The 11,914-nt window shown below is 40.1% G+C and overlaps 1 protein-coding gene across 1 annotated transcript in view; it reads right to left on the bottom strand.

Annotated features, from left to right (window-relative positions):
- Positions 1-224: 224 nt before the first annotated feature.
- The window catches only part of LOC149284273 (sodium/potassium/calcium exchanger 2-like), a 70,063-nt gene continuing 58,373 nt past the window's right edge, over positions 225-11,914 (bottom strand). The window contains exons 5-9 of the mRNA XM_089496963.1: positions 11,404-11,522; positions 6,859-7,002; positions 2,295-2,384; positions 1,576-1,742; positions 225-474 (exon numbers count right to left, since the gene is read on the bottom strand). Of these exons, the coding sequence (XP_089353089.1) occupies positions 225-474; positions 1,576-1,742; positions 2,295-2,384; positions 6,859-7,002; positions 11,404-11,522 (770 nt within the window). The remainder of the gene's footprint in view (positions 475-1,575; positions 1,743-2,294; positions 2,385-6,858; positions 7,003-11,403; positions 11,523-11,914) is intronic.

The raw sequence follows: 11,914 nt of genomic DNA, 5'->3' as shown, positions 1-11,914 counted from the left end.
ACAACGTGCATTAGAAAATGTACAATAATAGGTTGTATAGTCTTTACAATCTTCCGTAAATGAGCTACAAATTGATCTTATAAGCATTGATGCACTGGTACTTCGTGATGCAAGTTGCAGCTGCTTAAATAATCATCCATCTCAATTCCTAGATAGGCAGAGACTGCTTTGTGTAAACCTTTGTCTTCCAGAGCTTCAGGTTCACAATTCTCCATAATCCAAGTCTAGACAGTTGCAGGACACTTTATGATACGGTTTTCGAGGAGAACGCTGATTACAAGGAAAACAAAGTACAGGCCAAACATTGTGCATCCCAATATCTTGTTCATTTTCCACTTGCAAAAGGCGATTGAAATGATGACAAAAATAAGCATGATGAAAAGGAGTATGATGGCGCAGAACAAACCGTTGCTACTAACTGCTACGGGCTTCATATTGTGACAGATTGAGAAGAGGAGCCAAGGCATGGGCAGCCTGATGGGGATAGAAAAAAAAGAGAAAATTTAGTTTTTAGTAGATTAAGATTATCAAGAGCTACAAAAATTGTTTTACATAATTAAATGAATGTATAAAACTACCCACAGCAGCCCTGGGGCAGTTTCCCACCAATTCCCTATGCTGCCTAAATACTAGTATTGTTGGGAGCATTACAGACTGCAGCAGATAACTTGTGCAACATAACTCACCTATTTTAAAGTCTACACATATTCTGTATATAGAGGAATAACAAAATCCTACGTATACTAACTATAAAGTTCTAAGAACACTTGTTGGAACTATATGACTGAAAATATTCCCACATGTGTACATCCACACATGGCTCTACCTATACATAAAATAATAAAGGCCCTTTACAATAATGTATTGCAATATCTATACACGGCTATAACAGTATTATCACAAATTCCTATTTTAATAATATTATGACTTTTATGACATTGGATTCTAAATAAACATTTAAAAAAAATAGACGATATGTAGTTGGTCACTCCCCTGCAGCTATAACAGCCAGGGCTGGTGGAAGGACTTTTATAGAAATGACTTACCTAACTTTATTAATAGATTTTAGATGATAAACACATGTATTTCATTAAAAAAAACTTGAAGGGATATGGAAAATCCATAGTAGCAATTATGTTTTAAAATTGATTTCAATTAAAACATTTGTATTTACAAAATGAATTTATTACCCGTTTTCCCTGATGTAAGAACTCAAGCCTCAATCAGTCCTCTGTCCTGATAAATTCTAATGAATTTTGTAAATACACATTTAATCATCTCACTTTCTTGACTTCAATTATGAACATCATAATTGTAATGAGCAATCTAATGTATTCATAATAAATATGAATAAAGTGTATATTCTTCATGTTGCAAAGTGAATTTAGCTCAATAAAGAGTGAGAAAAGTAGTTACAGCATATATTTATTTTTTATCAACATTTCCATCCTTTTCTCAAAAAAACTTTTTCCACTGCTTAAAAAATTCTATGCAGATGTGATATAGTTGGTTATATTGAATACATGAAAGGAATTATTTTTGTGGTGCCTGACGCTAAAGAGTAGTTCTACTTACCCCACCGTGATGTCAAATATATTGCTTCCTACAGAGCTGGATACTGCCATATCTCCCAGGCCTTTGCGTGCAACGATAACACTAGTTATAAGGTCAGGAATAGAGGTGCCAGCAGCTAATATGGTTAGTCCCATAATTTCTTCAGTAATTCCAATAGTCTCTCCTACCTAAAGAGATATAGAGTTGTACCATGTTAACTGTAGAAAGAGACAGAGCAAATTTGGATTGGAAAAATGCCTTTATTGGCTAACTGTAGTATAATAGACCACAAGCTTTCTTCCTCAGGTATATTAAGAGACCCAGATAGTCTTGAAAGCTTGCAATCAATTATACTTCAGTTGGACAACAAAAGGTACTGTATCATTGTTTACCAAATTGTGTTTAGTCTATGCCATGGTAGATGTCCTGTTTCTGCTCTTGAAGGTCATTGGCATAACGTGTTTAATACACTGCATAAGGAAACAGTGCAAACTACTTGAATATATTAATTTTGCATTTTGATTTCAGTGTTAAATGATCAGTCGTATAAAAATATTTGGGATGACTGCTCCTTTATATTATATCTAACAAAGTCCCCCGTTCTTTGGAATGTTTTAAAATGAAAAGTTCAGGTTACATGCAAGTTTCTAATATACACGGACCCAAATGCATATTATTTATGAATGGTTGCTATTTAACAGGAACACATTATTTATTATTTTTTTAAAAAAACATCTTACCTGATGGGCCCACCACACCATTAAGTAAGAGAAAATCGCAATCCAAGTAATTGATCCAAAAAATGTTATTGGAAAAAACTTCCTGGAAGACTGAAAGAAAACACGAAGAGTTGCAAGAGGGTTAATTATAAACTCCTCATACCCTACACAAGAAGTGAAGTGAGTGGACAGTATAGGGGGTCCTACCAACCTGACTACAGTCACATGCAAAACAACTGTGAAACTGACTAATCATGCAACTACAAATTTGGCGAGTTTCAGGTGAGGGTATGAGAGTTTTGCAACATTAAGGCTAGGTTTCCACTTGGTTTTTTTTAGCTAAAAACGCCCATAAAAACGCCAATAGCGCCACCTGGCGTTTTTTTTGTGAAAAAACGCAGCAGCCAGATGTTAGCTGTTCTTCAATAGGAAATCGCAGAATGCCATATCCACTTGGCGTTTTTTTGTTTGGCGTTTTTTCAGTCCTCTTTGGCGTTTTTCTGCTTTTTTGGGCTCTGTGGCAGTTTTTCAAAATCGCAGCATGTTGACACTCTGGCGTTTTTTGCAAGGAAATCTTGGCGTTTTTCTCCAATAGAAGTCTATGGGAGAGAAAAAACGCCATGAAAAAGCCATGTGGGTTTATTGCCTTGGCGTTTTTTATGGCGTTTTTTCCACAGTTACAATGCAGAGGATGGACCCAGTATCTGTGTGTCCTACGAGAAATAGGCTGGAAACAGTTTCACACAAAACAAAGTTCATATTGAATTCTACACCATTTGGAACAAACATGCCATTACAAACAAACATACGCGACACATCAACTGGATCCTGCGTGCCAAAAGCAACAGCAAACAATTTGCACCATCATTTGGGGCCAATCTTCCTAGAGGAGCAGACATTCGGAATAAAGCATGCCTTACAAACCACAGAAAAGTGACAAAAGGGTCCGCCGGGGCGTTTAAGTAGAACTCTACCAAGTAAATGACATCAGGGGCAGATACTTGCCATTTATCCTAATCCCTTTTAGCTGGGTGAAACTTCTAACTTGTAAAGGCTGTAAAAACTGCCTAAGGTCAAAAAAAGCAATTTCCACAGAAAGGCTAAAACGCCAGAAAAAACTCCAGAACAAAACGCCAAAACGCCGAAAAATGCAGTGGCAGTTTTCTTGGCGTTTTTCATCAAGAAAAAAAACGCAGGACAAAAACCCAAGTGGAAACCTAGCCTAAGAGTGCTAGATTGAAACATATAGAGCTGCAATACATGTACTATAATATGTGTAGCAATTGCCAAAATGCCAAGATTTTATTGAGGATATCAAGAGTTGCAGTCTGGCTACTCTACTGAACTGTACTGCATGTAGTCCTCCATTTTGAAATTAATAGCAAACGGATACAAGAAAAATACTAAAAAAGCTTAACTTCAATATGTAACTACAGATACATTGCTTCTATTTCGGCAACTAGGTACAGTCTACATTTTCCCTACATCGAAGCTAAAATGGCCTATCAAGATAATAATATGCACAGTATATTTACACGCATTGTTTTCTTTGCACATCATCTCCATAATAAAAAACACTTCACAAAAGGATAATGCATGGAGCGCTGCAGTCACGCTATGCATAGTATGCACTGGGAAAGTGGGGAACAAGCTAAATGTTATTATTTTGTTGCAAATGCCCCTTTGATGTTAAATGCTAGGAAGCAGTGTCCTTTGTTATACTGATATTCCCAAACCACTCATGTCTTTGGATTTAAATCCAATGCTCTTAATTGCTAGGCTTCAATTAATGTGGAATGGAAATTACCAACAGATCATATACATATTCTTTATCCTGCCATGGCTTTTTTGTTTCATTGTGTAATTCCCAAGTGGTATTTAGTGCTGTGACCAATATGGGTATGCTACATGGGGCTTTGTATCTCAGATAAATTTACAAAGAAAAGAGCGTGCTTCTGGTTTGAGCAGTATTCATATTATAATCTGACTGGACTATACCGCTGGCATGAATTAAACTACAGGAAAGGGGCATGTATGTTGTAAGGTACAATTCCCACGGCACCAATTATTTTTACCTGGCATTATTCCTAAATAGTAAGCCAGTCGTCGGGACATCTGCATTTGCTCCAGATGTTGGGTTTTTATCTTGCTCCTGCTACTGGGTCTCACCTCTCGCTTAGCTAATGCTTCATTAATAGAGATGCTTTAATATTCTAAGCATCCATCCTGAAACACTGTGATATCACAGTCACATTTCATAGCATCATGGGCTCTACAGACGCGGTAAAGCTCATGCTTTTCTGCATCTGCGAAACAAAATCTTCTGCATCATTTTAGCTTGTTATTTAGGAAATTGTGGATTGCTGCCTTCCACCAACCTCAAACATAAATCTTTTCTATGCAACCTAAGCAGTTGCTATTAAAAATTAGATTGAGTGTAGAAAACAGTTTCTATGTAATATTGCTTGAGGCTTATTAATCATTAAAAGCGTTGTCATTTTTTCAACTTCATTTTATAATGCTGGCCTTCTTGTTGGGGAGCCACATACTAAAACACATCTGAATGCATGGTACTGTGAAAATGAGCTGTAAAGTAAATTTAACAATTTAACAAAATGCAAAGTGAGTTAGCAGAATAAAAAATCTAAATCACATCAATATTGTCTACAATATAGCATCAATTCTTTTAGGTACTCTTGCATGTAGTTGTTCCAAACTGTTCCAAACTAACCACAGTTCTATTGTGGATTTAGGCAGCCTTAGTTACTTATCCCTTCCTGTAACCCCAGACAGACCGGATGATGTTGAGATCAGGGCTCCGTGGAGGCCATACCTTCACTTCCAGGACTCCTTCCAGTCACTGTCTGTACTTCGCAGCATTAAGGAGACCATTACTGTATTTGCTCGATTATAAGACGACCCTGATTATAAGACGAACCCCCAAAATCTGAATATTAATTTATGAAAAAAAGAAAAAGCCTGAATATAAGACGACCCTATAGGAAAAAAGTTTTACCAGTAAATGTTAGTTCATGTAAACTATGTGAACAATTTGTTTTTAATAAAAACTATGATTGAGAAAAATATTTTGTTATTTCCTTTTTTTTTTCAACCAGTTATGCACATCTGCCCCCTGGCTTGCCACTCTGCCCCAGAAATGCCTTATACCCCCTATATGCCACTGTGCCCCATGATATGCCCTTTGACCGCCTATGTGCCACTCTGCCTCCAGAATTGCCTTATACCCCTATATGCCACTCTGGCATTTAGGGGGTTAAAAGGCATATTGTGGGGCAGAGTGGCATATAGGGAGGTATAAGGCATTTCAGGAGGCAGAGTGGCGTATAGAGGGTTAAAAGGCATTTCTGGAGGCAGAGTGGCATTAAGGGGGTTAAAAGGCATTTCACAGAGCACTCTGCCTCCAGAAATGCCTTATGCCCCCATTTAACACTCCCTCCCCCTCCCTCCTCCAAACTTACTGGAGCTTCTGAGTCCCCGGTGCGTAGTCCGGGCAGCGTGTAGAGCTCTATGCAATTCGCGTAGACAATTTCCGCTGCAGCCAGGAGGAGGTGCGGTTAGCAGCGGGGGTTGTCTGCGTCCATCGCGCAGACCTTCCCCGGCTGTCAGAGATCACGGGGAACTCTGATCTCTGACAGCGTATCGCGTAGAGCTCTACACGCTGCCCGGACTAAGCACCGGGAACTCAGACGTACCGCTAAGTGGGGGGGGGGGGATCCAGGTCCCCTGCATCGCTGCGGGGGATCTGGATCTTAGTCTCATAGTCAGACCTAGTTGAGGTCTGATTATAAGACGGCCCCGATTATAAGACGAAGAGTATTTTTCAGAGCATTTGCAACTGCATTTGCAGAAAAGCCTCAATCTTGCAAGGACCCTTCACCATGCCTGCAAGCACTTGTACCGCTCTGTGCCTACATTTTGCCATTTTTCTGCACCCCAGTTTCTGTGTTTTTTTGTGTATAGTGGTGTCCCCTACATTAAGATAATTTCTGACCAGTCCTCTATGCACCCAGTCCTCTATGCTGAGCTGATGGCATTGCCGTTTGTGAAGGGTAAGCATGATGTGTCTTTCATCTTTCCTTGGTTGACCACTGTGCCCACAGCCCTCAACATTGACCTTTTCTTTTGTGCTTCTTTAAAAGAGCTTGGGCAGAACATCTGGAAACCCCTGTCTTCCTTGTCATTTCTGCTGTGGACAGAACATGCTGATGTAGTATAACTACCCTGTGCCTTGTTGCTGTGCTCAGTCTTGCCATGGTGTTTTGACATTAAACTGCCTTCAGCAACATAACCGTGTTAGTGCGTTTGGCTGTCCCTTGCCCAGTTTTATTCAACCTACACATTAAATTGATGATCACTGGCAGCCTATTTGGTATACTTGTTCAATCATACTCCTAGCTACATGCCTACAAAATCTTGTTCGGGTATATGCAAAGGGTTGCCACACCAAACATTGCTTTGATTTAGATTTTTTCTTATTACCATATATATTTTTTGAAAGCATAAGAGACTTATACCAATACCCCTAAATATCACTTACAAAACAGTAATTATAAGCAGTACTCACTGGATTGCGGACATCTGGCAAAGTTATCCACAAAGGGAATATGATTGGTAGTACTGCAAGATACACAGCCCTCTTGCGCCTGTTTGTGGGCCATGACATAGTGAGGGGGTGATCCTCTTCATCTGTAAGCTCTGCCTCAGCCAGCTTAAAGAAAGACAGTTGTTAAAAGTATGTTCACCAGCAAAGCTACATTCATTAAACCCTAGGCCAGTGATGGCGAACCCGTGGCACGCGTGCCGCTGTTGGCACGCCGAGCCGTCTCTGTGGGCACGCCGTGACTACAGTAATATACTATAGTCACGGCGTCCCCCGGACTACATCTCCCACAGTTCTCAGTGCTGAGCGCCGGGCGACTGGATATGACGCTTATATCCAGCCCCGGCGCCCAGCATAAACAGCTGTGCGCGGCTGCACTGCACAGTTAGAACGGAAGAAGCAGAAAGGAAAAAGCAGAAAGGAGGAAAAGGAAGCAGAAAGGAGGAAAAGGAAGCAGAAAGGAGGAAAAGGAAGCAGAAAGGAGGAAGAAAAAGCAGAAAGGATTAAGAAAAGGTAAGATTTGTGGAGAACCAAGGTGGGTGGGTGGTTGATTATTGGGGGGGTCTGATGTGGAGAACGAAGGTGGGTTAGGGGGGTCTGATGTGGAGAATGAAGGTGGGTGGGGGCATCTGATGTGGAGAATGAAGGTGGGTTAGGGGGGTCTGATGTGGAGAATGAAGGTGGGTTAGGGGGGTCTGATGTGGAGAATGAAGGTGGGTTAGGGGGGTCTGATGTGGAGAATGAAGGTGGGTGGGAGGGGGTCTGATGTGGAGAACAAAGGTTGTGGGGGGGTCTGATGTGGAGAACAAAGGTGGGTTGGGGGGGGTCTGATGTGGAGAATGAAGGTGGGTGGGGGGGTCTGATGGTGGAGAATGATGTGTGTGCATATACATATGGTAAGGCATATGTATGGGCACTTGGGCAGGCATATGTGTGTGTGTATAGGGCAGCTGTGTATATGTGCGTGTATGTGCATACATTTATGGGCAGTGTATATGTGCCCACAAAAGGTGTCTTTAAAAAAATACATGCACGTGTACAGTTGTTTTTTTTTTGTTTTTTTTCAATACAAAAAATGTTTAATGGAAAGCTCTGTTATTGTGTTTTTCTTTTTAAACAAAAGCTGTTAATTAGTTTGAAAAACTGTACGAATTGTTTTTTCTAAACTAAAACCTCGTTATTCAGGTTTAATGGCAGTGTTGGCACTTTGAAAAAAATAAGTCGTTTTGGTTTGCAGTTTGGGCACTTGGGCTCAAAAAGGTTCGCCATCACTGCCCTAGGCCATGAGCTAAAATATTGTGCTGGGCTAGGAATGCTCATAATTCAAAAAGGACAGCCATACCATTTAGGACACTTGTTATGTCCTACACACTCATTAACCTTTAGCTACTATATAAATGTCAAGTAAAATGTCTCAGCCAGATAAGCTCTTCATATTTATTCTGCAACAAAGCCATTGTAATTGGCCTTATGCTACTTTAGGAAAGCTGGCTGCTTGCCCAAATAGTTATGGAACCATCCTCAAATATTCTGTGCCACCAGTGCATTCAATCTCCTCAACTCAAGTCTGGTTATGACCTTATGGCCCTCCATTCACTAAACATCTGGTGCATGGTACAAGGAATATGCCTTAGAACCAACTGATGTCCAGTCCAAACTGTAGGGTAACCCTAGATAAAGTACAATCAAAATGAAAAATTATTTACTCCATATAGAACCACCAATAAAAATAAAACTCAACTTTTGTATAATTTTCTCCCTAAAAAGAAAGCTTCTAAACCTATAGAATCACGGCAAAAATTAATCAATGAATAAATTACAAGAAGGAAGAAGTTTTTTTTTACCCCATTCTCCAAGTTGTTTTATTCATGTAAAAATGTCCTTTATGCGCTATTTTTGAAAGAGAATTCTGAAAATAACTCAAGGCTTGTGTTCTGATTAGTCGGGTATGCTGCTGGCATAGTGCATGCGTCAGGTATTCAGCATGCAGAGAGCTATGATGATAAATTGTTATGTGCGATAAAGTTCTGAAGATTAATATGATTATTTAGTGTTTCTTGTCTGTTCTAGCAAAAATATCCCATTCGTCAGAAATAATGCAATTGTGGTTTTCCTTAGATATCCTATTCTCATTAACAAGAAAGGCATTTTTGTTCCAGAAATATGAAATTTCACTTTGCCACAATAACAGTATTGGAACCATACTGCACCATGTACAACTGTAGGAAGCTAGGAGGCATCTATTGTAACAAACAATCCGGAACAATTGTTCCAATGTGTCTGGTGGTCCTTTATTGTAAGCTGTGTTGGCGGTGATGCCCTAGGCCCCCTCCCTGATCGCCAATGTCATATAGCTCTTTCTAATGCTAAGCCTGCATAACCTTAATAGTGTAAAGGGGCCGTTGGTGAAATACAAAATCTCCTCTGTAATGGGCCCATGGAGCAGCGGGACACTGGGGATCCTGATTGCCTAAGAGGGTTGTTTTGATTGTACTTCACTACCTTTTGTCTCAATCCTCCTGAACCTCAATACTTTCTAATCTCACTAGAGCAGTTCCCAATTCATATTCATTAATGTTGTCAATTTGAACGTTATTGTTAAATTTAAATCCCGCCAATCATTGTAATACAAACAAAATGTTATAATAATGCAATCTATAATGTTACATTCAAATCAAATTTCTATCTTTTCAGTATCAGGATTTATTGGTGAAGATCTTATATTAGTACCTACTTTCCGAGTTTATTTTTCCATGTAGGTTAAAAAAAGATTGTTATGATTTCATGTCATTTATCTATGTTTCATAGGACAGCAATGACGGTCAAATGTGTTCCTTTTCCCATTCATCATAACCCTGGATGTCTCCCAAGTGTTAGCAGAGAAAAAGAGCATCCTTTCAGGCACAAAATAAAGCTGGAAGTGATTAAACAGGATATGTCCAGCACTGCTATTAAGTCAATATGGATATATTCCAAAAACACAGTAGAACCTATTTAACCCTTTCATGACACACATGACTATCCATAAACAGGTGGCAGGATGCCCCTTAGGACATACTTGCCACTGCAAGAAAATCAGGTTGTCTCAAAACAGCCTGGACTCTCTCCTGTCAGTAGAACCCAACATCAGACACCACCATAATATATGTAGCTCTTTTTAACATAAAAACTATGATATATGGGGTATTATTGTAATCAATGGATGTTTCCAAACATAAATTGGGTCATTGTTCAGCAGTGGTCATTTGAAGAAGCTACCACTTTAACTATTTGGCTTATGACATATGGAGATTTTACATTGTACCGTTATATCAGTTTTTTAAATTGTAATTGTGAACAGCAGGGACAGTGGGCTTGGAAATTGACCAACAAAATGGAGTTCATCGACAAGAAACCCTGGCATCTCGCATCACATAACAGATTGTCATCATCTGCCATGTACTACAGTATATCTCAGTTATGTTCTGTTATGTGTTTTAAACTTGAAATATATTCCCTAATCTTTTTCATCCCTTAAACATGTCATTATCTTACATTGTTATTTTTCTGGACATTTTACACAATTACTTTGCCTTTTTTTGTTTATAAACAGAAAATATGATTATATGCCCCCCACTACCACCACTGTATTACCTGTATCCTAAAGGAAAATAAACATCATATTTGTAGTGGAAAAATTGCCACCAATGCCCCCTTTGGACAAAAAAACAAGTTAATAAAAATGATTTAAAAGTTTGTCCCTTTAAACTTTGCTTTTTAATAAATTCACAACAAAAAAATATACTGTGGATTTACTGGGAGAAGATTAAATCTTTCAGTTGGTTCCTGTAGAAAGGATTGGGGAGTTATTGTCACAAACGGCGGGTCAGGCAGTGGATCCACGCTGCAGTACAAGGAAAGGCGCCCCCAAGCGTTGATGAAGAGCTACGCAATACTGAGCTACGTAGATTCCTGGTAGAAGAATCAGCAACTAGGGATCCCCAATAATGCAGGAACACGGAGATAATTCAGGGAGCAGGCAACCGGATAGTCGGGGTCACGAGCAAAGGTCAGGGCAGGCGGCCAACAACGGGTAGTCAGGTACAAGCAGAGTTCAGGTAACGAAAAACAAAGAGAGGGTTCAAAACGCTAGTGGAGGCAAACAAGGCACTATCACAGGCAAGGGATACTTGCAGACTGAGGGTTTAAATATCCCTCTTGCTCCTGGATCCTCCTACCCTAAATTAGGGGGAGGAGGAAAAAAGATAAATACCCCTTTAAGACGCGGCATGAATATTCATGAGATAGCCGTTCGTGCGCGTCCCGTCTAGATCCCTCGATCCTCGCGAGGGCGCGCGTCTAGAGGCAGGACGGACCTCACCGTGTCTCCTGCGAACGGAACGAGCAGGGGGCTGAACGCGCGGGCTGCGTCTCGGCTCCCCTGCTCGAGGAAGCCCCGGAACCACCGGCAAGGTAACAGTTATACACATCATAACATATTATATAAATATGCTCAATAAGATGTCCCACCTGTGTTTCTGTAGCCTCGATATTGTGAGAGACATTTCCATTTTGTACAGGTGCAACAGATTCTTTGGGTGCAGTCACTTCAACCTCAACGTTAGCACTATTTGGGAGATCACCTTTCTCTAAAATGAGAATAAAAAGGATGTAAATTCAAATATTGGCTACATTTCTACACATATATACTGTGATTTTAACTCCAACGATACAATCTCTACACGGATAGCTTCGTATTAATGGCCAAATATCTCTGCTGGGATGCTCGGCAAGAGACAGTGGGAGGGGCACCATAAGTGGGGGCGTGACTGGAGGCGTGGTCACCTCAGAACCTTGCAAGGAGGCTTCATCACAGCTGCAATGGAAGTCTGAGCTGCAATAGACTTCAATTGAGTTTGCCCAAGATCTCCATTGACTGCAAAAATGGGGCACTATAAAAAAATCAGGACTGTTGGGAGGTATCCCATTGCATTTGTTAAATGGTAACGGTATCACAGGTATCAGGTCTGTTAAAAGAAAT

This window comes from Sceloporus occidentalis, unplaced genomic scaffold (assembly GCF_023333645.1).
Source record: "Sceloporus occidentalis isolate IW3139 unplaced genomic scaffold, rSceOcc1.0.p SCAF_96, whole genome shotgun sequence".
In the NCBI taxonomy this organism is placed as follows: domain Eukaryota; kingdom Metazoa; phylum Chordata; class Lepidosauria; order Squamata; family Phrynosomatidae; genus Sceloporus; species Sceloporus occidentalis.
This window is presented reverse-complemented; position numbering and strand designations above follow the sequence as displayed.